The sequence below is a fragment of the Copidosoma floridanum genome, unplaced genomic scaffold, assembly GCF_036245765.1.
Source record: "Copidosoma floridanum isolate Cflo_tuat_1 unplaced genomic scaffold, Cflo_Japanese_pri ptg000006l, whole genome shotgun sequence".
NCBI classification, from domain to species: domain Eukaryota; kingdom Metazoa; phylum Arthropoda; class Insecta; order Hymenoptera; family Encyrtidae; genus Copidosoma; species Copidosoma floridanum.
In genome coordinates this window covers 20156696-20184093 of record NW_028321883.1, presented here as the reverse complement: position 1 = coordinate 20184093, position 27398 = coordinate 20156696, and the positions used below count along the sequence as shown (strand labels likewise).

General features: G+C 46.0%; 1 protein-coding gene across 2 annotated transcripts in view; it reads left to right on the top strand.

Moving 5' to 3' along the window:
* Positions 1–27398, top strand: part of LOC106639451 (uncharacterized) — a 215891-nt gene that overhangs the window by 146764 nt on the left and 41729 nt on the right. For both annotated transcript variants that reach the window (XM_014353075.2, XM_089598886.1), the window contains exon 2: positions 19449–19511. In XM_014353075.2, coding sequence (XP_014208561.2) covers positions 19449–19511 — 63 coding nt within the window. The remainder of the gene's footprint in view (positions 1–19448; positions 19512–27398) is intronic.

Here is a 27398-nt window from a genome sequence, read left to right as displayed (position 1 = left end):
AAGTACCCGAGGAAGTACCCGCCAAGTGCCCGCCAAGTACCCGGGAAGTACCCGCCAAGTGCCCGGGAAGTGCCCGGGAAGTACCCGCCAAGTGCCCGTGAAGTACCCGGGAAGTACCCGCCAAGTGCCTCGGAAGTACCCGAGGAAGTACCCGCCAAGTGCCCGGGAAGTACCCGGGAAGTGCCCGGGAAGTACCCGCCAAGTGCCCGGGATGTACCCGAGGAAGTACCCGCCAAGTGCCCGAGAAGTACCCGCCAAGTACCCGGGAAGTACCCGAGGAAGTACCCGCCAAGTGCCCGAGGAAGTACCCACCAAATGCCCGGGAAGAGCACGGGAAGTACCCGAGGAAGTGCCCGGGAAGTACCCGAGGAAGTGCCCGCCAAGTACCCGGGAAGTACCCGACTGTATTGTACTAGGCGGGGACTTCCGGGGCACTTGGCGGGTACTTCCCGGGCACTTGGCGGGTACTTCCCGGGTACTTGGCGGGGACTTGGCGGGCACTTCGTCGGGCACTTGCCGGGTACTTTCCGGGTACTTGATTATTGCAATTTATGAATGGACTCGTTCTAAATCGTGTACAGACGACATACCCGGGAACGTAAGCAAGACATACCTAACAACAATATTTTTGACAAAGAGCTCGACTATTTTTGCAAAAATACTATCGTGTAGAGTGGACAAATCCCTACTGATATGGTATTTTACTTTCATTCGAGGTAACATTACTTAAGTATAAAATTTAAAGATGCTTTTGTCCAACATGAGAGTGAGAAAGACAGTAAGCGCGTGATGGATAAACAACTGACAACATAAGGAGCAGACAATATTTACCTTAAGGTAAAAATTTTTACATTCAACCTTCAAGTTACCAGCAGTAGCTGACGCTCTTGCGTGCGCACATGGATATAGTTCTCACTGCTTACCGACTAAGCTCCAATAACAATGTGGCAACGTCGCGAGTTTATGCGGGCGCGCTATAGCTTTCCAACCCCATTTAGGGGTAGTTTGGAACGTATTTTCAATCGGCTCCCATTTAAAAGCTATTTGCCCTAAAAAATTAATTCCAACGGGGTTCGCGTCAGAAAAAATCGCTCTACACGCGGTTCTCGGGAAATGCCACCGTTACATATCATGCTGTATATGTACTGCGTGTGCAAGATACCGCCAGAAGCGCATCATTGTTGTGTGTGTCTAGGGTGCGTGAGTCGAGACAAGTGTCGTAAATAGGCACGAGTGCGGGCCCCGTCGTAGTCTCGCTTCTTTTGTGTACACTTACATATACATATGTACGTACAAACGAGTGGTTGGTGAGCGCAGCAAAGCGTGCGAGAGGCGGAAGTCGAGGGCTGTCTAGCGTGTTTTTTCCCACTCTATCTTTTTGACTCGGCTTACCCGCGTACTCGCGCGATATGGGTATATATACATGCGTTTCTTACCCGTAGCATACAGAGGGATGTAAGGGACGACGACGCGACCCTCCGAGGGATAAGCGTGCGTGCCTGCCGGATTTGCTTTTTTAATTAGAAGTAAGAGGGGCTCTCCCCATAAGGCTGCTGGTGAGGACTCTGACGAGATTCTGGGTCGAATGTTACGAGGTACACGATATCCAACTTTGAAATTTTGTTTTAATCATATCAATGGAGATATATATCCCGCCGCTCTTCGTAAAACGCAATTTTTTTTACAAGTATTAGGCTCGAAAATGACATTCAGCCCCGAGGTGATAATATACGCTTTGCCGATTTGATCCGTGCCAGCTGGCAGAGTTTTGAGATATTGAATGCGCCAAACGATGTAGGTATACATGACTCGCACGAGCGCGTGATTCCTGGTTTGCCGAGTATTTTAAATTTGAGCCCAAAATCTTTTGACAAACAATCTTTACAACCCAAAAATATGCTTAAGGCAGTGGCTTAGGTGTACGTTCATATCATTTAAAAAAAAAATACTTATTTGGCGCAAGTGATTAACAACCTCAAAATCATCCGATTCGTACGTACAATACACAGTGTTCAAGGGGTAATTTCTCGGACATCCCAATTGTGGATCTCAGGAACTCTCGTCTTTAAAATCCACGAGAACCCACTTAAAAGAACATCAGCTTCGAGCAACTACACATCTCTAGTTTGCTCTATGGAATTGGAGATGAAAAAAAAGCCTATGTACAATAATCCGCAAAGATTTGCGATTTACATCCCAATAAGCGCGCAGAGGAATCGAATAAAACCATTGCAACGATGCAAATCCGCGACCCCGCTCCGATCGATTAAACCCCTTCTCTCGCAGCGAACGAACCGAACATCCAAATGAAATCCGGCAATCTTCCTCCCTCTGTCGAAAATCCAAATTTCTTCTCTCTCTGTGGCGCACGGCAACAGGCCCAGTCTGTCAAATACCATCGCGCGAAAAGGTATCGCAGCGCGTAACCACCGGTGCCGCCTCCCTATCCCCCCGAGAGAACCACGCGTATCCCCCCCCACCGCCTACCCCCCGCTTTTCCCAAGGATTTCATTACGACTTTTGGTGTCGGCTCGTTCCCTCTCCCGATTGATACTCGAAAACCCCCCGCAGCAGGCTGCGGTCTCCGGCTCATCGGCTCCCTGGGTGTACGCCCGAAAGTCCCGGCTAAATGAAATCCTCTCCCCCTTCCGTTCCGCGGGACTTTGCGAATTTCCATTTTCGCGCAAATTGCAATCAGCGCAAATGGCCCCGGCATTTACAACGTCCAGCCGCAGGGAGACGACGACGAAGAGCAGAGGAAAACGACCAAACACAAAAGGGTCCCGCATCCCCCTGGCGTTATTATCCTAAACTCTCGGCGTAAACTGCGCGCGATTAAGCCCGATCCCTCGTCACGTGCTTTTCTTCCGTGTATGTATATTTTATGTACCGTGATAACCCTTTTTAAAACGGGGACAAGGGAGATACATGTCCCTCCATCCACGTGAGCTCGTTCGCTCTGAAATTGCCCTCATCTCCTTCGTTACGTACTCTTTCGTGCTTTGGTGTGTTTCATTGGACAACACGCGCGAGTACGACTTTTCGACACCCCCATCGATACAGACAATAATAATTTTCATCCACCCCCTCTCTCGCGCAATTTAATTAATACTCTTGTCGCGGTCGTCACCGTGATTCTAAAATTTTGCAGTGCATGAACCTGTCCGATTGATGACGTGGGATGATGCGCAGCACGTCAGCCCTGAAACAACACCCGCTCCGCATTGCCGTACCGCCCACGATGCGATTACGAGCCAACGAGCCGGCCGGTGACATTTCATCCCTTGCCTCGAATGAAAGGCTCCGACGCGCGCGTGTACATCCGCATAAATTTTCCATCATTTCTCGCTGCACGCGTGACTCGAAAAATTCATACGTACATATGTATACATATACCCCATACGAGCGTATCAGATCGTTCGCGGAAGCGCGACTCGCGGCTGGATTGATGACGCGAGCACCCGCTGCGAGAGCTATCTGATGGATGCGACTCTCTGTTTCACACAATGCCGCGATCATATACACGTACATAGTATACACGGGCGCACGACCGCAGTCATATATTTATACGTCGCGGGAATTGGCGCGCCTGTACATGAACGAACTCATAAACCTTTGGTACGGGGTACAGGTGTAATAGCATAAGGGCACAGGGTAAAAATGTTGGACTCTGCATTGCCGAAGTTTTGTGACAGAAGGAGAAAAAAAACAAAATTCATCCGACAGCTTGTCAGTTCGACTTGGACGCTTACGTACTTTGGTAACGTTATCCTTCATGAATTATGTATAGACTACATTATCGTCTAGATTAATCTTATTACTTGGAAGAACAGGAGGAATGTATATAGCATCGCGTGGAAGGGTGGAGGGGGGAAAAAAAAATGAAGCGTCATTACGGTTAAGTATTACGATGGTGAAGGGGCTATACCATCGATATCGTACACACCCACGCGAACGGTAAACCGAGTGTTGAGGTGTGCTGGATCAATTCGAGATGCGATATCGCAAGAGATAGTGCAAGAAGAGCCAGGCGTCCGAGGAAAACGGAATTACGGGAAAATAATGTATGGCTGTGTACACCCTGGCCCTCTTTTCTATACACACGTGTACAACTCGCGTTGCACGGATGAGAAAATGGAATCGTTGTTTTTCTCTATTAGCGTTGATAGAGAAGCTGTTTCCTCTCCTCCCCTTTTATGCCTCGATACGTGCTGTACACAGAGAGTGGGGGAGGGGAGTAGAAAAAATACCCGCACGCGAGTCGTAACGGCACCCGGAAATTACCAAGCGTGTCCTGCTCAAAGGGGAGCCCGAGAAAACTGCTCACGAAGGTCCTTCCGGTGCGCACACCCATCACCCACCGGGTACTTCATATAATACCTTTGCGAAAATTCATCTCTGCCCCGCTCTCGATTTCGGCACAAAAGCCTCGATTTCACGCCCGAAAGGGGAAAAGGAAAAGAGCCGTCGTTGTCTGCCGTACGAAATTGCGCTTCCCTCTCTCTCTCTCTCTCGACCCCCTGCACACAACTGATACGCCCTCATCCTGCCATCCCCCGACCTCCCTCCACCCGAGCGCATCAATGGCAATTTCGGGCTGGTGCAACGAGATCCTGCAATTTCACTTTTATCATATGGGAACATCGAGAGGGAGCCTCCGGTGTGGCACGTACCTACTCCCTTTTATACATCCAGCGTGTGTATACTGAGTGCAGGGGACAGGAATAAATGGACTGGCTCTATACACACACACACGCACTGCACATCCTGGTACACTCTCTCCTTCTGCAGAGGCTAAATGAATCATGTGTGTATATATATATGTGCATAACGAGAGGACTGGGGCGAACGGAGGGAAACGGGGATAGACGATCGAGCCGTATTTATATACGTTTGTTTAATTGTTCGATCAAGGACTGTGCTCGTCGTTCGTGTAGTCCTTATATACATTGTGCCCTCCAGTCTCCTCTGTGTATATATACACTAGTACCCATTGTCGTCAACGATGTGCTGTTTACGCTCAATGATTTGCGTTAGTTATATAGGTATATCTACACATAAACGGACGAGGCGTTGTTTTGACTCTTTTTGCCTGTAGTTGGGTCGAGTATATAATATATACGTAATATATTGAATCCGGAGTACTATATTTCGAAACACCCAGCGACGTCTAATTAATTGACCCCCGGTCGGTCGATCGAGCGCCACGGAAACTCGTTGACCTGTTTGTGTACGTTGAAAGGACCAAAAAAAAAAAAAAAAAAAAACATGTAGCCACACGAGGGAGAGACCGACAAACAACAATAGGAGGACAACAAGGTTCTTACTCGGGGAACAAGAATTTTACTCCGATTGATGATGCAAAGGAATCGAAGCGGGGCACACAAGTAGTGGGCGCTCGAGTGCATTTGCCCGGAGGACGCGGACCGTGTGTAAAACGTATCAATTAGTTTGATGGGATTTTTCGTGCGCAGGCCAAAAGAGCCGTGTTTGCCGAGAAGCGCGTATCGAGCCAAAAAGCTGTATTGGCAGCCCTTTCTCTCTGCGCACATATTTATAATGTATGTGTGTATAGCTCGTGTGCTCCATATATTTTCTGATTTCACTCGCACGAGAGTTCTCCATCGGCCAAAAAAAAAAAAAAAAAAAAGTGCATGTAGTGTGAGCACTCGAGATCGGGTTACGTGCAATCAAGCTAATAAGTATATTATATTTTGCATTTATCGAATTAAACGAGAAGCTCCTCGTCAACGCTTGTGGGAAGAATGGGTGTACAGTTGAGTTTTGTTGTTTTAGGTGATTTTTTGTATCGAAAACTATGTGAATAAAGCTCGCAAAAGCACGCGCAAGTGGTGGCAGTTTCATCTCGTGAAAACGCTCTTGAAAAATAAAAGCAAGCGCGCGCGACGAGTTTATTAAATTATGAAACGTCCGTCGGGGTATTGCAGCCAGAAAAAAAAACGCCCACGAGAGAGAGGTGGGACAGTTTTAATCAAGAGAGTATGAATTAAAGTGCAGTGTATCTCATCGGCAAAGAGTTATTCCATTAGGTTGTATATGGTTTATGATTTATTCTTCTCCCGGAGCTTTTGTTATTTCGCTCTGATTAATTTTGTACGAGTACAGTATAATCTAGGGATGTATGGATACTAGTGAGCAAAGTTTCGTGCAATTTTTGGCCCAACAAGCGTGTTCTCTGCAATTTTCAAGTAACCCAAAGGGTACAGATAAAATTTATACTTTTCACAAGAATTAATCTCGAATCATCAAACGTAAAAGAAAAAATAAAATAAAATAAAATTGAACGTAATATTATTTGTATAGATACACCGGGACCATGTGTCCATGTGTTGTCGTTTTTTTTTTTTGCATTGTGCGAACATCCACGCGATAAAAGGCCCAATTGTAGTCTTGTTAACAGAGCGCCTATGTATACACAACGTTGTACAAAAGCGGTGCATGAGTCACGATCGGCAAAGACGAAGCGCGAGTGAAAAAGCGAGATAACGCCAAAGGGGCAACGGATCCAATGTATTCAATTGTGATTCACGCGGAGCACACCCATATATATACACATGTAGACACACAGCACACGCAATGTGAGGGAAAGAGCAACAGAAGGCTGTCAGACAGGCGCCACCGATTACATACACACACACACGAGAGATCGCGCGATTAATTTGAAGAAAGAAAAAAAAACGCCACCGAACTACCCTTTATACATCAAACAGGGTGGAAGGGGGGAGGGGTGAATTTCTCATACCCGTAACTTAAACTTATGTATATACATACGCTCGTACGATATCAGCGAAACCACGACCAGGGCGATTATAAGCTCCCTCGTAGAAATTGCCTCGGAAAGACGCCGATTGGGTGGCGCACACGTACACGACGAACTGCTAGCGGCGGCAACGTACGACCGTCCGAAATTTTGCAAGTCCGGGAGAGGAGGCAATTACAGCGAGCCGCAGGAACGGCGCAGGAGCTATGCTCTTCCGATATCTAATAAGCTTTGTGCGCGCCCGTGCTATATACATATACACCACACACTGTGCCGTCTCTCTTCCTCCTCCTCTGTGTGTGTACCTTCCCCCGGTCTTTTAATGGCCGGCCCTCCGCGAGCTTCCCCATTGATCCTCTCGGTTACGCAGGCTCTCTCCAGGATGCAATTTAACGGAGGAGCGGGGAATTCATCCTCGATCGTGCTTGCTCTCTACTTTTTTTTTTTTTTTTTTTTTTTTTTTGCACGGAATGAGCGCCCCAAGTACCGGCCTGGGCCGTATCATGCATGATGGTAACCCGAGAGCCGAGGGATTGTTATATATTTGCACGCTGTACGGACTACTGGATGTGGTGCTCTATCAGTTTTCTGATGTAATAGAAGGGGGTGAGAGGCGTATATAATATATACTAGACGATCCGGTGCTGATCGGATAATACTGCAGGGTACGGGAGTTATTGTTGTAGGTGGTGGATGTGCAGGGGGGGGGAGGCGATGGGATTAGAGCGGCCTACCGAGGCGAGACGAGAAGTTCGGGACGCGCCGAGGCGGATCGGATTGGGCTCTTCTTTTCTCGGGTCCTGGCCCGGCGTTGTCTCGCAGATATATTCCAGCCACTTTGGCCCTCTCCTCGACCTGTTGAGATTTCGAAGGGGATGAACAACGGACAAACGATGATTGATTGATTTATCTTCTCTTCGCACCAGAGTTCATTGTACCGCTGTTAAAGCGCGTGTGTCGGGTCTGTTTACATCCCCCCCGTCATTATTGAGCGATATGAAGCTACGTGCCCTTGACCGCGTGCGAGCAGAAATAATCTTACCCGACACAGTTGTATACTCCACAAGCTTATCGGCCGATCGGTTTGCCTAATCAACTCGTATGGTCGTAGGAAAATTAATTTACATGGGCACCCCCGTGCAAGTGTATATAGCCTTATACCAAAAGGCGAAACTTATCAGACAACGTAGGTATATACATAAACGAGCAAACGGCGCCGTTACGAAAATCCATTAGGACAATCGTGCAATTACCCGCCCCCCGGCTCTCGGCGCGTTATTACACACCGTAGACGCAGTTTCCTCGATAGGCATCGGAAATTAAAGGGCCACCGGGGAGATGGGAGAGGGAGAAAGGTGCTCTTATCTCCTTTCTGTACCCTTTTGCGTATATATACATGTACAATAATAAATATAGAGAGTTCCCTTGTTTATACGTCTGACGTGCCCGTATTTGAAGCTCTTGCGCACCTTATACGCGCTCGTTAGATCCTCGCCGGGAGCAGCGGTGATACCTACCAGCAGTGTCAGTCGAATCGCAAACATTTGCACCCTTGCTTTCTCGTAGTGTGTGTACGTGTACACTTACATATATATGGGCGCTGCAGTGAGTCTCTGCACCCGATAGCAACTCTGCCCTACTCGACCCTTTGACTATCTATCTCTCTCGCGTCTCTCTTTCTGATGTTGGTTTTAGCTGTCGAGTTTGTATCACTCACTTCGTGTCGCCTGCATGCTGGCTGACGCTTTTGAAATTTCGCGTCAAACCGAGACGACGACCATGTCGGCCGAACTAATTTGCTCGCCTACGTAGCGTTTGATGGAACTGAGACGAATTCATACATCTGTATACTTGCGCTTTAAGTAAAGTTGACGGAACGTCAAGGAATGAGCTTTTTTTCAAAATTTACCTCCGCCCTTGTCGGTTATACGGTGTACAACACTGCGTATCTAAACTCGATGGCTTACATGTAGGGATGAATAAAAACTTAAGCCACCTCAAATTGAATGTTCGTCCACGTATAGGCATACGTTTAATACATCTGTGTGTGTGTTTATATATATTGTGCGGACAAACACACGTGCGTACCTATAAGCAAAGGAAAGGGATAGCCCAACAGCACAGTTTCGTAAAATGCTAATTAAGATAACTCCGCGCCTCTGCAGTTGTGTGTAATAAATATGCTGTAACCGTGGTAATTGAGAAGCGAGAGGGAGTACCGGTATACACACGCGTAAGAGCCGAAGCACACGCGAAGCGATACACCAATGCATTTAAATAACGGCATTACGGTACCGCGCGATCTGCGAAACTGGAAAAATTATCTAACGTAAATTAATACAGGCACGAAAAATCCGGGGTTTTATGAATACATTCTTCCACGCGCTCTTTATTAATCCCCGTCGGCGCATTCGTTGGTGTATATCTCTACTATCCGTTATAGTTGCGCTTATCTTCTCAGTGTCCGGTGTTGGATACACCCCTTCTTTTCTTTTTATACATGCAACTCTCGAAGCAGCGGACGCATCAGTCACGGTCGTGCTTGTAAATTTCGCGATGCACTCCATTTATTTGAAGCTCAACCAGCTGCCGCACGTATATATAACTTCTGGTACATATAGGTTCATGTTTTTTGTTGCTCTTTTCAACCTTGGAAAAAAAAGGGGGTAAATACGTATAAGCCGGAGCTCGCACCACTATATTTTCAATTAAATTTTATTAGCTCCTGCGCTTCAATTATTCCGCAAACGTGCTGCAACTGCGGTTATCATTGTTGTATTTTTGCGCTTCGGGTGTAGGCTGTCCTGGTCGGAGGGATGAAAGGCAAGTTCTGCCGATGATAATTCACGCTAATGCAAAATCAGAGTCTCGCGTCGTGGGACGGGCGCGCGGATTTATCACACCTCGGGGAATAATGCGCGGGACAATGGAGAGCGACGGATACCCGAAGGATGGAAATTATACAAACAACCGCGGAAGATACGGAGGTCGAATTTATGATCTCCCGTTGAGAAAAGACAAAAAAAAAAAAAAAAAGAGAGCGCATCCACAATCGATGCCTCTATGTACGCGCGTTCCGATCGAAATAATATGATTTTCACAGCGAAGCGAGAAGAGACGAAAAAAAAAAAAAAAAAAAAAAAAAAAGGTACGGGCGATAAATCCCGGAGGCCGGCTAATGCACAACACGTGTCGGGATTTTTATCCATCCGCGGGATTATATTCGCGAAAGTATGCGCGAAACTCCAGCACTGGTGGGTGCAAGAACCTGTTTCTCGGGGGGCCCCTTCGACGCGTGGAAGCCTAAACAGTATTCGTGCAAAGTATACGGCCTCTCGTGGTCATATATATATACACATGCACATGTAACGAGTATGGATATGCAAAAAGTCCAGAGGAGGAGAGAGAGCTATGGGGTATAAATAACCGAGGCAAGCGAGAGAGCTGGGGAACACGTGTCGTCGAACGAAAGGAGCTCCGGGTGGAATGCGCTACGCCGAGGACCAATAGGCGGAACGCAAGGGGGGCATTTTCTTTTTTTACTCCTCGGTCCGGCGAGTGAGTTTTCGCCACCACTGCTGAGCAGAACGGGTCTCTCTCTCTCTCTGTACAATAGCTTTTATTGCGCGTCTCACGGGGTGTGAAAGTGCAGGTATATATAACTTTTTTTTCTCTCACTCTGTCTCGCTGCCTATACGTATACGTACACGAGTCTGGCTGACGTAATCCTTGCTCGCGCTTTTTCTTCCCATGTGATGTAAGCATGTGATTGATAAGATTGTGCTCTGGAGTAAGGGCAACTTTTCGAAAACCACACGCTATACGGGACGTTGTAAAATCAAATTACCGCGCTTACCCTACTTTCGAAGAACGATCGCGCATACTTCGAAAGGAGAGTCGGAGCTCATTCGATTTGCCGAGGATGGGTTTCCTTTTACGGGAAAGCAAAAAAGTTTGGACATACCGTTGATTGGCCAAGAAGGTGAAGAAGGAATTAATTTTTCACTCGCCGAAGATGCGAAACTTTTAGTACCATCTCATTTTTGAAACTACATTATAAAAGAGTCATCATTTTCATCCCTTTTTTTTCCTCAGCGCTGTAAAAAATCCGAAAACATTTCAGTATAGTGACAAGTTTTTTTTCTGTGGTTGGTACGTATTTTTGGTACGCCGTAAACACCGCACGGGGGGGCGGGAGGGAAATAAAAGACGCGAAAGTGTATGGGCGGTGCGGGTTGGGGGGGAGCGAAGAAATGGATGGTATGCGCGGCCGAGGAGATCTAGACGTTGAGAAATAAGGGAATGCCGGGGATTTTCAATGAAATTCGCCTCGCGGATGGAAGCGGTAGTATTTGCAAATGAAACTTTGCCGGTTGAGCGGAAAAATCGGGACGCCACCGCCGCGGTCTCCGCTGCACACTCCCACTGCTCTGGAATTCGCGAATTTCGCCCGTGTACACGTTGCGGATCGCTTTCGCCGCAGGGGATCCTATATATATATATATATATATATAAACCTGTGTTTATTGAAAATAGAGTTGCCTCTACCTCTCTTGTGGTGGGGTGCTCCAGCGTGTATAGAGAAAAGCAGCCGCGAATCGGATCCTTTTGATGCGTGTGCCCGTGCTCCCGTGATTCGTAAGAAGATGAATTTACATTTCGTGCACGCTTGGCCATACTTTCAACTGTGTGCCTGCAGATGCTGCTCTTTGAGCTTTGAAAAATCAGGTTACCCTTGATCATTCGAGTGAAGCTGATTTTGAGGGTCTCTATATACATAAATATCAACGCCAATAGATGATAGAGGTCAAGTAACTTTTCAGTATAAAATAAAAAAAAAACCAACGATTTACTCCCACTTTGGTTTTTTTTTTTTTTCAACAACGTCGAGCCATCAGGGAAAGCGAGAAATCCCGCGAATCCTCCGCACCGCGCTTTAGAATCCATAAGGCTGTTTCCCGCTGAAAATCCATCCCCTTGAGGAGAAAAACACAACGCAGCAAGAGAAGCTCGGTGTCGCGCGACTTCCAGTAAAAATAGACAAAAACAAAAATAAAAATGAAACGTATATTATACACACTAGCAAAGGTGAAAAAGTGAATCCCTTTCGCACACCGCATTCAAAGCAGCGCCAGTATATTTACTGCATTGTATAGAGCAGGCTATGGGCGGGTGGGGTGGGGGGGGGTGAAAATCCCTCAGGCGACTATCCGGGCAATGTCACACGCTGAGAGTAAAGGGGAAAAGGAAGAGTCGAGAGGAGGAGGCATGTACCTCAAGTGTAAAAGGGCTCGCGCTAAAAGTAGAGATGAGTATGTATAGGCACGAGAGGACTATTTTTTTTCCCCCTCTTCTCTTTGCACACGGGAGAGAGAGAGAGGGTACAAATGCATGCACGCGGTCTCCTCTTTCCATTTATATTTTTTGTCCTCACAGTCGAGAGACGCACTTACCGCGGGAAAGGGAGCGGACGCACTTTCGTCGTCGACTGCCGATGCACTTTCAAAGGAAACCCCTTCTCGTGCATATACACGTGCAGGCTGCATACCCTTTTTCTCTTGTGGGACCTACAAGCCCATAGTATATACATGTACTTACGTACCGATATCGCGCAACCATCGGGGATTTGTCTCGTCCTTGCACACCTATACGTACGTAATATGAGCTCTTTCTTTTTCTGGTTCTCGCTTGTACACCGCGACAAAAGCCTCGCCTGCGAGGTTATACTCGACTTCGTCTCCATGGGAATCCAATTTCCAGACCTTTTTTCACGGAGAGAAAAAAAAAAGAAAACCGTGTACACCCAAATACATTCACCCTAATGAAGTTCTTAATTAAAGCGCGCCCAAAGGAACTTCATTAATTCCCCGGAGTATACCGAGGGCGCGAATAGAGGGATATATACGTCATCGCGAACGCCGGCAACTTTGATCCCCCCGAATCCAATGCACACAGATGCAAATGAGTACACAGAGAGCTCTTTTGTCTGTATGTATGTATACATCGACTCGCGCGTTTGGATGTACATATCAATTTTACAAGTTATACGACAGGTGATGTCGCGCTTGACTCACCTTCCGAAAACTTGCGTAGTAAAAAAGAAACGACTTATTATTCACGCGCGTAAAAAGCATCGCTTAATCATTGCAGCCTCCTTGCGCGTGCATTTTCATTACACCCATCCCTACGCCGTTGAGATACTATACGTGTACCTGGAAGAAGAGTTAGGGAAAGAAAAACAGGAGGTGGGAGGTGGAGGAGTGATCGTCCGCGTTGAAAAACACGCGGCGGAGGTAAAAAAAAGGGGTGCGACGTAAATACGCGATTCTCTCCCCGGGGGTGGCGCTAACTTCCTGTTCTCCCTCTTCCTTCACCGCAGGTGGTGCGCACGGAGGGGAAAAACAAGTTTTCCCAAACCAAAACTACCCGAGACTTATCGATATCATAGCTCTGCCCTCTCTCTTGACTTTTCTTCGCACCCACTGTGGGTGTGTGTACATACGCAGAGGTTTACCTTTGCTCCACCCGTGTCCATATATGTATACACGTGTATGCCTGTATGTAAAAGTGTTGGGTTGTAAAGTAAATTTTCGGGAAAGGGATGGTGTGTATGAAAATGTGCACCGAGGCGTGTGTATATTTGCTATTCATTGGCGCGCTTGGGAATACCGGAGGGCGCACGAGAGGACATCTCGTCTGGCAGTGCTTGGAAAATGAGGATGAAGAGGAGGAGAGGGTGGTACGGGGATATTTTGTTTTTAGCCATATCCATGGGGTTTGGGGTTTTGCCGAAGTTATCGTGATTCGTGGTGCAACGGGGATGGTCCGTTAGGAACGGTATTTTTTTTTCACACCGAGGGTGTGACGAATGAGAAACAATGGGGATGGTTCGCTGAATAAACTACACTGGCAAGGGTGGCATCGATTTCCCCCCCCCCCCCCCCGGTTTATTTTGGCGCGTTACTCAACTTTATATTACACGCGCGGCTACGCTACTGTTTATAAATGCATTACCTTTTGAAATTTACTCGCACGTTTGGGAGAGTCCTTTGGCGTGAGAAATTTTGCAACGCACACTTGGTGAAGCATCGCGCTTTTAAAATGATACATCGCGCCTTTCCCGGAACTTTGGGGCGCAACGACCGTATTTTCGTACCCATACACTTTGTAATTTCATAAAAGGTATATATATATTTAAAAAAAAAAAGAAAGAAAAGGTCACCTTGTTGAAATAAAATTTGAATGATAATGGCCGTACGATGAGAGCAAAAAATAATCCAACGCGTGCAGTCCTCTGCTTTTGTCCCTCTCGAGGTCCCTCTCCCGCTGTGCCGGGGGTCCGCGGCAATATTATACATCAACACAATGCCTCTCCGACCTTACACACCCGACTTTTTTATTTATCGGCCTCTCGCGAGGAGAAAAATCACTCCTCTGCACCCGCCGCTGCAGCAGCCAGCTAAAGTGCGAACAGCCTGCACTTGCTTACTGCCGCAGCTGTCGGCCATTCGTATTAATGTAGCCCAGTGATTTACCGGATCGAGATTCAGGTTTTTTTTTACCTTTTTAGTTTAGCTCAGGGTGTAATAAAAAGCACGAGGTGCTCACCCTCCCCTGAAGTTTGGGGTGGCAATTTGCATGGAGGGTAGAGTTGTTGAACTTAATTGTGACGACCCGGGAAGGTGCAAGCAGTTGTAATAGCTACGGAGGACTCGCACATATACACGGTAAACGGAAAGGACCCGGGACGATAATAGTTTATCCACTCCAGCGGAGTCTCTAGTTTCCCCGAGAGAAATTCGAGCAGTTGCTGTCAGTTGGTTAAGTCAGTTACCCCGGAAATTAACCCTCAATTGGTCGAATTTTTTTTAATAGTAGTCGTAAGTACACCTCGTTAGAGCGTCGATATGTAGGGTTCAAAGTATACGCGTTACTTCTTTCACGGATGTAAATTTTTCGTTTTCGAAAACCTTAAAGAGAAAGGATGGACGCGCTTCTCTCTCTATCCCTCGCAGCCCCCGAGGCTCTCTTTATCTTCCCCGGGGCCCGCATCCTTTGCCAAAAGTAATTGCCCGTCCCGCCCCGCCCTTTCTTTCTCGCTCCGACTATCGTCTCGTCTATCTCTTGGGACTTGGGCAACTTCTTCTTCCTCCCCTTCGCTGCCACTGCCGACAATTCGATTTAGAGCTCGGGTTATCGCCTCCGAATTGCGAGCCGAAGAGGGAGGTGGGACGGGAGTTCGCGACGCGGTCTCTCGCGTTATCGCTCTCCGGATGCTTTTAATGCTGGACGTCATTTTTTTCGGGGGGGCTGTCTTTTTTCGTTCGCTCGCTTTATCGCTGCGGATAATGGAATTTGGTATAATGCGCGTATTTTCTTTTTTTTTTTTTTTTTTTCTCCCCCATCGGTTTATTTATTTCAGCTTACGATGGAAGCTGTACTTGTGTACGGGGAGTTGTGAAATTTTTTTTCCATTTTCCATTTTGGCAGGAGTTGCTCTCCGTGAACGTGTGTTCGGTTGAAGAGTGTATTTTTATTCATAAAAGTCTTTTTGATTTCGTTACAGCTGTGAGTTGACGATCGGCTCGAGGGGTTCTTTCTGTTTTTTTGAGGACCTTCTCTTATGTTTCACCGTATTTTTTTTTTTTTTTTTTTTTTTCAAGAAAAAAAGAGGGTAGGACCGACATTTCATTTACAAGTCAGCGTTTGAAGGCTCGTTTTTGAGAATTTGTTTGTAGGGGGGAGATCAATGGAAATGTAAATTCAATACTACCTTGTGTAAGTGTAGAATTGTAATGGAAAAAAAAACCCAACAAATTTTTCTAATCAAATTCAGCACATCAAAGAGCAGCCCCGTGGCATATAATAATGTATGGAAGGGCGTGCACCCCCGCGTTTCACAGATACCGACGCTCAGAGTTTGAAGGTATTCGAAGCCGCGGCACCGGAATGGCTTAATTACGATCCGCGCTTGCGTATAAAGACCCTCGATTGCTTCCGCGCGGCTCCGGGAGGGATTCAGTGCTCCTCCTCTCTGTGCATGGGTTTTCCTGTATCCGCGCGCGGGCCCGTCATCGCACGCGCCTCTATTAATATTTGCCGAGAACAGCTGCAGCGGGTTTTGGTAAAGGGAGATGAGTATAGCCTTTGGTGTATACATATACGCACGTAGCGCGGGGCAGCAGTGGCGTGGGTAAATATTTACACTCGCGGTGAATTAAACCGCTACTTCGCGGCTTCTCCACTTCCCGACTCACTATAGGATTGTCTACTACTCTGGTTTCTCCAATTTTTTTTATATCCATGCACTGAGTTAAAGTGCCAAGTGTGCCAAGAGTCTCGGATTACAGGTGAATGGTCAAGTTCACGGGAGCTCCCCGCCACTCAAAGTACGAAAATACCTACATATCGGGCAGATATGAGCGTCCGTATATAGTAATCGAAGTTCAAGGGTTTTCTCCTCCTTCTTGGATCGCTCTCGTGATGTGGCTTTAATGTTTGATGGGCTCATTCGGTTATAAATTCATCGGCTTCTAGCTGGTAAAACGCGATCAGAGCTTATTAGTATGAACGGAGCGTTATCGCGTTACCTTCGGCAGTTTATCGACAATAATGATGCGCGTATTGAACTTGTCTCTCCAGAAGGGAGGAGGGTCTTTGGCGCGCGCGTGTGGATTTTTTACTTTCTTCGTTCAAAATATCAGGAAAAGAAAAGAGGGGCCATAAAGATGGACGGACCGAGTCGTTGGTGTTGAAGATAAAGGGGAAAATTATCGTTAGATCGAATCGTAAAATTTGTCCTTTTTTCCTTCGTTTTCTACCGTACCTCGTTGGAATCAATGGCTTCGCGAGACTGCGGATTGTAAAATAAATTGAAAATCCCCTTCCGTTTTCGCTTTTTCAATTTTCAAGTGTATATATTGTATTAAAAAAAATTTCAATTGAACGTAGCCGTGGTTGCATCGGTGAGATTGGGAATAGCGTCCCCAGTGAATAATCCAGTCTTCGATCATTGCCGTCGATTCAATAACGAGCAAAAAAGTATCGAATAAAAAAAAAAGAACTTTTGCTCACAGTCGGTTGGAGTTTCAAAACCAACATACCCATGCACGCGAACTCACGCTTTTATTTGTGTAAAAAATAGAAAAAAAAAAAACCACGGGCGACAACGCCGGTGCGAATCCTCCCGAGATTTTAGCGCTTTTTTACACCCCCCCCTCGAACGAATCGCGTACAAGCGCAATTACTCGATCGCCGCAGTTTTTTCCGCCTCCCCTGCACACGGCGTCCGGCAAATAAATTACCCGCAAACGAGATAGCGCTTAGAGCATATACATATATATAGACACATGTGCGTAAAGGCTGAGTTATCGGACGTTTAATTGTTTCCGCGGGCCGCCCGAAAATCCACGGGTGCGTGTTTTGCTGTCGATCGACGAGTGCTGGAGGGGGTCGCTGTTGTTACGGGAAACAGCAGCTGTGGCTCTCTGCACCTATGCGTGCGCCCCGTCGTATATAAGTACACCATACTATACAGCCCTCGGTCCCAATGGGGCCCTCATTAAGCCTCGGGGAAATAATTTACGGTTTCCGCGCGAGAGCGTAATGCCCGCCTGTCTGCCGGCCTCTCTATTTATGGAGGACGACTGAAGTGGACTGTGGGTAGAGGAAAAAGACAGCCATGACTGGGAAATTGAGAAAAATTGGTTCGCCTCGCGCGTGTGTGTGTACGCGCACGTGGGACGTAGATCCTTTCGTACTCTTTTTTTTTTTTTTCTCTCTCGTCGACGTCGCGTACAGGAAAGGAGAATGAGTCAGCGAAGGAAAGTAACGGAGATATACGACTGCTGGTCACGAGGGCCTTTTTTGCCCCCCCCCCTTTTTATTTTTTGTATCAGCGTGCACGAGAGTCGTTTTGTATTTTTCGTTTTCAACGAGCTTAGAGAGACGTCGGCTGGCTAATACGTTTCAATGAGCGAGAGAGAGCTTTCGTCCAACCACGGCTATATTTGGAGAGACGGTCAGCAGCAGCAGTGGTGAAGTAATTGGTATTTATATTTATAGAGCTGTCGAGGAGTATTGACCGAAAAGGGACCATTACCGACATGCGGGGGAGGGGAGGGGGACCTCTGCGTTTTCGATGGTCGTTATGTACGACCGGATGATACTCTGTGGATTAAGAGGACGGTTTCGTTTGGTCTTCGCGCCCGCATTGGCTTAGCCTGAACATAATGCGGCTGTTCGACTCGACGGGCAACGTTATATTATTCGAAAAAAAAAAAAAAAGTTTCATAACATATGTCTGATGTCACTAGGAGTGCGCTTATTGTCTCCACCCACTAAATCTGCAATTTTGCGAGCCCAGTCTATTAGTATAATACGTTATAATATTATTAAACGTAGTGTCTACACTTTCCTACATTACGTTGGTCCTTACGTGGTGGTCCTCAGTTCGCTGATGACATTTTCCTGAATTTTTAGACTATTCCATCGTAAGAGAAATCTACGATCACTTGTGGGTTTCACCAAATTCTTCCCTTGAGTTCAGCTATCGATTATTTGTCACAATCTCACATACTCCCTCTTTTCCCACTATAAAAAAAAAATCTTGAGGTAAAAGTGTAAAATTTATTGTTTCATCATATTTGTTGGAAGTAAATACGCTCAGCAATATTATTTATGTGTAAAATACGTGAATAAATTTTGATAAAACGTTGGGATGAATTGAGCACTTTGATCCTTGACTAAAGAGAAAATCGACGAAATGTATTGAAACTACCGTACATCGATCAAGCCGAGAAAATTCAATGAAATTGCGAATTCAAAAGCATCAAAGAGCACGTAATACAATCACCAGGCGGGAAGTTCGGGGAAACAGTCGACCCCTTCGAAAAGCGATCTCGAACAATTTGGAAAAGATTAAGACGAAGGAGAGTGGAAAAGTGAGGGCTTTTTGCTCTCCCCCTTTGATTCTCGAAATTAAATAATAAACGCACCGACATTAACATGATTTACCGTGCTAATGCACGCGCCAGCCGAGTTGGGAACACCTCCTCCTCCTCCGCGAGCTTTATACATATACCCATGTCTGCGCCGTACTACTTCTATCGCTCGGGTGTACACCTCCTCCGCTTTTTTTTTTTTTTTTTTTTTTTTATGCCTCTCCTCCACTCCCCGTCATCGTCTCTATGGTAATTCCTGTCGTGCTCTTCCCTCCCGCTTCACCTCCGGAGGAATTAATTTCCCCGCTGCGGAATTGTTTCGCGCTAAAGTGACTTTTATTAAGCGATTACTGCCTCTCTCGCTCCTCTTTCAGAAATTTTCGTTAATACACTTTTCCGTGTACGGCTAGCAAGACCCTAACTCTCTTTTTTTTGGAATTTTCAGGAAAAATCTGTTGTATCATTGTATGAACAAAAAAAAGCATCGTCACACACAGCGTGTAGAGCCATCTCATTTGATTAAACTACTGGGGATACACACGGCGAGAATTTAATAGCCGCTCACGGGCGAGGGAAATCGAAGCCGACGCGTTTGATTAACCGTATCGTATATTATAACGAGCGATCGCGTATCCGATGATATACGCAATAATCTCTCGGAAAATCGACACCCGTCAAACAAAGTGCTTCGGGATTTAATTTTTTAAATATTTCTCCTGTTACAGGTGGATGATCGCTGCTTTGACGACGGCAACATGAGTTCGCGCACGGAACACACGCAGTTAAAGGTACGTTGCTTTTTTGTTATGTAAAGCCATAGTGTTAGAAATTTTTTTACCATTCCCCATGTTTTGAATGAAACCGAAAATGCACACCCGTATGTGCTCCTGTAGTTGCGAGTCGCTTCTCCTTTCAAGTAACGCGGAAGTTACGATTTTGTAAAAATGCTACTGCAGCACTTTGCAAAAAAAAAACGGAGGGTATAACCAGTATAGGGTGTTAAAACCGATGTAATAGACAACGCTGAAAGGGAAGATAACATTTTTATCATCGTAAAGCAAACAAGAGCTGAGGGTCCCGTAAAATTTCCGAGATATCGGCATGAAAGTTATCGCCGGGGGACAAAGAGGCTTCAACGGTAAGCCCCGTACGAACGGACCATTATTACGAAATTCACGCGAGCAAGTAGTATTTTATTCCCACGGACAGCGTGATTCCAAACACGAGGGTGAAAATTTTACGAGGGACCGAGAATTTTTATGACTCGTAATAAAAACATGCATCCGATCTTAAAGTCCCCTGTTTTGTTGTTTATACGTACTATTTTTAAGGAAATAGAGAACCTACGATCATCGATGTAATTGATTGCGCTCAACGTATGCTCAAAGTGATATTTCACCCCGACAATTATCGTCTCCCCCATAACCATCGTTACTACGAGTTCATAACTCACTCGAAAACGTCAATGCACATAAATTACACCGCAAAACGGACGTCGGGCGATAATCTTAACAAATTACCCCTTCATAATTGCGTTAAGCAACTTTGACGTTTTTGCAACAACCCACACTGAGGCCTCGCCTCTATATACACACACACTCACTCAGCTCTCTCGAACTCTTGCAGGTACAGGGAAGAGGGTGGACGCGTTGAAAGTAATTTAAACTTTGCGCCCTTTTCAAAACCCATCAGCAGCCAAACACACCCTCCTCTGGGCTTTTAGCAGCTCCAATTACAGTGCATATTGATTATAAGTTCCCCTTTCCTCGCCCCGCACCCCCTTGCTTTTCGCCGTTTCCTTCCGATACCCTTGAAATTAAACGAAAGAGCTTTTACCTATCGAGTTTCATTACGCTTTCCGGAAAAGCAGGTCGAAAAACAAGCACGACTCCTGGCGCTGTATACTGCATACACCACTGGCCGCGACAGAAACGTCAAACGCAGAGCACCTGAATTAAAAGGAGAAACACCCGCAACTGGGAAAAGTAGGTCGAAGTGAAAAACATTTCTGCCCCCGCTCGACCTCTTCCACAAGTACACTCGCAGAATCTCGGAAGAGCCACGAAAGAGAAAAAAAAAATCACTGAAAAGCAAGCATTGGCTCACCGCGTGCAAAAAACTCCACCCCTCCCTCCTGTTACACGGCGCAGTGCAACACGTAAGGAGAAAACAATGCTCGTCCGTGGGTGCATTGTTACAAATCCAAAAGACCAACAGCGAAGATGTGTATAGAGAGAGAGAGAGAGAGGAGAATGCAGGAGGAAGCGAACAGCTCGGGGCGTCGCGTTGTCGATAACACCCGCGCTTGCAAGCTCCTCTCCCCTTTCCCGAGCACGGCATTGTCGTCGCCGTCCGGGGAATTTCGCCTTTTCTCGCCCGCGGCGTGCAGAAGCTCCTCCGCACAGCTACGCCTGGCTATAAACACGGCGATAATCCGGTATCAAGGAAGGAACGCGGTGTATTGTACCCGCGGCTCCAAGTTTCCAGCACCTGCACGTATACGCTGTACAACGCGTATACATGTATGGGTATGAGCATCGGACGCGGGGGTGCTAGGTCCGGTGTACACAACAGACGGGTGCCCTCCCTTGATTTATATACGGCTCGTTAATCCGCGAACTTGCCGGGCTGTGTGTGTGTGTGTGATACCTACGAAGAAGTATATATGTATAAGGGGAGCAAAGAGGCGGGTGCACGGGATCCTCTTTAACGCCGGGGCTCTGGCTGCTTTCATCCGATGCAGCGTGCGTACGCAGCGAGCGTCGTGGCTCGGAAAACGAGAGATGGAGAAACTGAGGAGGAAATCCGATGAAAAATCCCGGGGATTTATCGCTGCCGCTGGCTATATATATGTGTATATATGTAGGTACGGAGTCGCGTGCGATGAAAGAAGAGTACGGGACAGGGATGAAAGCGCGTATAGGCTTTGCGCTGCGGTCGTGCAAAAAAAAAAAAAAAAAAAAAAGGAAGGGAAGGTCTGCTTTGGATCAATTTCCTATTTCGCTCGGTGCCATATACCCTTTCCCCGTCTTTTTCCCAGCAAATCCTGCTTAACTCCGCTGCAGTCCAACTCCCGCCTCTCTTCGGTGCATTACTGTTTCCATGAGATTCGATGCCTTTTCGCTGCTGCGAGAGCTCACTTGGAAGATTTCATTTTTTTTTTTTTTTTCTACTTCTACTTCAGCGAATGAAGATTTTTCCTTCTCGTGATTAAATCAAGGGTATCTATGCGCGTGATGCGGGCCATCCAGGAGCTCTCTGTGGTTGTTTTGCTTTAGTTAGTGAGTATAGGTGATGTATTTACATCGGCGGCTCAATTTTTATTAAATGAATCATTTACTGATAATAGAATTGTCGAGTTTTCATTTTATTTCCAGCGTATACGAGTCAACATAAATTTTTCCGACTTTCATCTCGGAACAGGTTCTACAAAGCCGGTCGTTCCTACCGACTCGATACTCACGCGAGAAAATTGTAAAAAATTTCTCAGTGTGCCCTCGTGTGTTATTTTATTCGGCACGTAAGTGATATTTCATCATTTTCATGGCTCTCAATGTACGTGCATAATTACGAGCTCGTATGTATGCGATATCCTGGTAGTTCTCGGACCACGCCCCGAAAGTATCTGTATACACGCTTATCTCGATCTCGCCACGACGTCCCAAGCTTTTAACATCGTAGGTACACCAGTGTAAAAGTGTCCGAGCAAGCGAGCGTTGTTCGCTGGAAACACTCAAACCCAAAGAACCTAATTAAGCTCAAAGCCGGCTGACTTGGAAGTATAGGTGTGTTATATACACCATGATATAGGTACAGCACACATCGTTTGGCTGGGTCCGCCCGAGGCGCCGCTTGTCGTCTCAGCAAACACGAGTGTGTAGTCTCTTTCCTGGACTCTTTGCTCTTCTTTCTTCCGCTAAAACTTAGCACCATCGGCCAACGCAAACTCTGCTGCAACGCGCGGCGCTTCTGATGATGCAAGAGGTCTCAGAAAGCGGGTCAAGTGAGTTTGCGCAACTAACGCGTCAAAGGATTGATGTTGGCGTTTCTCTAATTTCCCTTGTTTTTTATTTTATTTTTTTTTTTTTTTTCCTCCACACTCCCGCCTGTCCGCCCGACGTGAGAATTATCCTACCGACAGCTGCCATCGTAGAATTTTCTCGCGTTTTGCACCGGTAGTTTGGTCTGTCTGCAACTGCTGTCGAGCTCCATCGGAAATATTTGACGCTTTTATTTCACACGGGAAAAATCCGAAGGATATATATTTTTATATTTCCTTCAACTTGCCCTTTTTTTATTGTCCTTTCACTTCTTTTCACGGGAAACTCTAATCCGCCGTTCCTTCAATACATTTCTCGTGATCACACAACATATATATGTACTTAGGAAAGAGTCTATACACACACTTTGATCCCCTCGCGACGGCAATTATTCAAATGCGCGTCGATAAGAATCAGGGCTACGTTCGTAGAGAGAGAAGAAGAAGAAGAATACGAAAGGCTCACGACTTTCACGCGGTACATAAAAGAGGAGCCGAGACGTGTTCTTCCTCCCATAATCTAGTCCGATCTGAGAGGAGAAGGAAGAAAAAGGGTCTATGGGTAACGGGAATAGAAAAGGACAGCTCGGAGGAGCTGAAGCGCCGGGGAAATTTAAGTTGATTTGGTTTTTCCTTTTCTCTCGCGCGCGCAAACTACGGCTTGGGCTACTGTCCTGCGGGCCGCTGTAACGCTGGGATTAATTAAAATACTCTCGTTTGAGTGCCTTTTCAGACAAATTTTCACTTTGCTCAAAAATAGGCTCCGACAATCTTTGTAGGGGTGAGGAGGACATTTTTAAAAAATCCCAATTGCGCGAATCCATTAAAACAGAGAACAAAAGAGCACCAGTTATCAAAAGCCCGCGATCGGAAACGTCAGCCGCAAATCGTGCCAACGGTGTCTACCATCAGCTTTTACAGCCGCACACACCAGACCTGGAAATTAGGCTGTAGTAAAATCGACGATTGCTGGGCCACGATTTTTCCAGAATGTTACTGGTGTATTTTATTATTAGGGGGATAGAGCGTCTGTTCCTTCTTATCGCTTGCTCGCCCTCGTAAAAGGCGCGTCGCTCGGGAAGCCGTAAATGGCGAATACATCGGGCCATTGTCGCCCTGCGTCAGCTCATCGCAAAGGTGCAGAGTCGTATGCTCCCTATATACGTTGCTTGCGTGGTTTTTTGCCTCCTTCTTGTTTTTTCCAGTGTTTTATTTTTTTCATCGATACGTCGAGCCTCCCGAAGCTTCCGGGCAATCGAAACTAATCGATGGAACGTACATGATACTCCGGCTGGGGTTGTAGGAAGCACTTTTAAATCCTAACACTTGTTATCAAGCACAAACGAACTGAAAGAAAAAAAAATGTTATTTTAACTTGAAAAGTATTTCGCACGAGAATATGTTATACGTGAGAGTGTGTGTGCAAAATCTTGCGTGTAAAAATATTATAGTAAGCATTGATCAATCAGCATACCATAAAAAAAGGTTGAATAAACAAAAAGTACAAATTTTTTAAGTGGATATTAGTTAAATATTCAATTCCTATTATGGATTTTACGAAATTCCTCTGTGTTCGAATCGAGTTAAAATATTTGAGCCAAAATATTTATAGTGTCAAAATTCTATCACGCAAGCTCTATAGCGCTTTGTGTGACTTGCAGCCTAACAGTCATACACAACCTTCTCGAACCTTTCACATGATTTCTTTCCTCCAACCCGTGCAAAACCGTCCGCTCATCCACTCTCTATACTCGAGCTATTTATAATCTTTTCAAGAAATAATTAATCTAGAACATGGCAGCTCGCCCGCTCGTAATTCTTCTTTTGCTCGGATAGAAAAAAAAAAAAAAAAAAAAAGCAGAAAGAAATTAGCGAGGCAAAAAGCTCTCGCGTAACGAGATGTTATACAGTCGAGACAAGCGGGCCAAGGGGTGCTTGGGGGGTAGGAAGGAGGTTGAATAACAAAATAAAAACGAGAGAAAAGGACGAGACGAGCAGAAGCAGCCTGGAAGATATCGGACGTGAAATCAAAAGTCGCAAGAAGAAGAAGAAAGTACAGAAGCTGGCCTGCAGCAGCGGGCCGGCATCGACACAAAGAGTTTGCACCAGCTTCGCGCTTCACGCCAGCTTGCGCTTTAACGCTGTAGAGATCCTCCCCTATACACACGTACAATATACCGTACAGCAGAGCCAGGGAGGGTGCAAGGAAGGGGCCTCCACGAGAAGATGACGCTGGCTGCGGGCGTTTTATCAGGCGCACTCGGGCGTCTCTAAATATGCCGCTGCTGCTCCCAGGGAGATAAGAGGCTTCCCGAGATACCTCTCTCTGATGCTCTGCTTACGCCGTGTATACGTATATGTATATACCTTTGCACTGTGCAAAATTTACTGGCTGCAACGCGCGCATTCGGCCCTGCTTTCGTTTCACACCGAATTTGGGAGGTCCCATTGTCTTGGGAAGATTGTCGTCGGATATTCAGTTTTGCCCTCGGAATCGCCGGTAATTTCGAGTTTAATGAGGATTTCGTTCCTTGCTCTTTAACGCGCTGGGATTTGATATTTCGTTTGTTAATTTCTACTGCCAACTGTTGGTAAATCGCTTTTGACGTATACATATATACTCTTAATTGTTTAGATTTACGTGACACGAGATAGGTACGTGGGAGCGAAATTTCATGCTTGCGTGTTTCAAGGTGTCTCGTTAAATTTGCACAAGCCTCAAAAACTCAAAGGGGAAACAAAAAAAAAAGTTGTGGAATAACAGAACGGAGGACGAGGGAAAAATTACCGACGAGCTCCCGTGTAAGCCCCTGCTTGATCCAAATTCGTCTGAGCCTTTCTGAAAACACTACCACCCCGTCGGCGACCCCTCTCCCTCTTCTGCATTTTATAACCACCAAAGTAGACGGGTGTCACCAACCAAAGTGAAAGAGAAAGAGAGAAATATGTGTATACATACGTCTCACACCCCTTTTGCCTCCGTCGTACACCCTCGCGTGCAAAGTTACGTGCACCGACTCCGGCAAGTAGCGGCAAAAGTGTCAGCGGCCCTCAAATTTCGCGCCTCAGCCTCGTCCTCCCCGGCATCCTTTCCTCGGGGAAATTCTCGGGAGATGAAAAACAGAGCAGGGAATTCGGCTCTACTGCTCCGCGCTTTAGCGTCTCCTTTCTGCCGGCTTTTCCGGTAGAGCTATTAAATTTATGCGCGGACGCAGTCAGACGTCGTGGGAGGGGGAAAAAAATAAAGAGCAGCGCAAAGGGGAGTGGCCGCGTCTGGTACACCAATGCAAAATATGTATAGACATATAACCTGTTTGTTATTTCGATGCGAAGGAAAGAGAGAGAGAGAGAGAGGGAGAGAGTGTCACGTAAAAGCGATACGGGGTTGGTCGGAGGAACAATTGGTAGACCAGTAATTAACCACCTCTCTCGCGCTTCTCTGTCAGTTTTTGCTGGTATATTAATTAAAAGTTTGTACCCCAGATTTTTCAACAATTTTTTTCAAGCACCTTCTGCCGTTTGGTTTTATTTTACCACTTACTCTTGCTGGCGTAAAATTATCATCTGTGTGGGTTATTAAATTTCATTGCTATATACGCCGTGGTAATGTATCTACTCGAACGAAATGTCATTTGTTTCCACGTGTATATAACGCGGAAAAGCAGTAGTATAAATAATTAGGTGTGGTGTGTAATGAAATTTTGAAATATGACTTAATCAAATGTTTTCTCGTGCTCTAATTGGAGAAATAATTTTCATTCGCGCAAGGTATGACATGGCTGCAAATTGTAAATTTAAAAGATACACACATTACCTGCGAGTAATTAGCACAGTTGGTCCATCGAGTTCGCATGTAGGTGTGAGCTACTAATTTCGAGTGTGGAAATTTTTACCTGCGATTTTCAGGCAAGTCATAATTACCGCATGATTATTGTTACAATCAAAATGAAACGTGCATTCGGCCAACGCAGAGGAAAACTGGTTACCAGCCCTTTTAGCGTCAAAGTAACTTATTCGCAAGCGAGGCTCATACGCTTCATTTTTTTTTTTTAATTTTCCAACAAAGTGAGTTGGCTCACGCAAATACGTATTTTTATTAAAAACTCGCTATAGAGGTTTCCAAAGTCAAGGGGAGCGAAAACTTTTTTTTTCAGTAATACTCTAAGCGCTCGGACGTGCTGAGTTTGTTTGGCTAACTTTTCACTCTGATGGTCGATTGAAATTTCGAAAATTTTTAAATTTAAACCCATCGCTCTGGTGAATAGTATAGGAATGGGTATGTATGAAAAACATATCATCTTTATCGTCCAATGTGTATTATACCTTCGAATACAACGCGTAAATGTTGTTCAATATAAATTATAATAATAATAACAACAATGTCATTCACAATATATTATCATATTAATAAGAGAACGATCACCGCGACTATTATCATTGCCATTATTCCTGTTATTCGAGCATGACCACCACGGCCAAACACACACACACACGCGCGCGTACATAATATATTCTCTCTGTTTTGAATCTGCGCAATGTATTGTACCATAGAGGACGGCATCGCGTGTTCGATAAATTTTCATGCATAATAATTCAACTCGTTGCCGCGGTGCTGTGTGGTCGCGTTATTAAACGC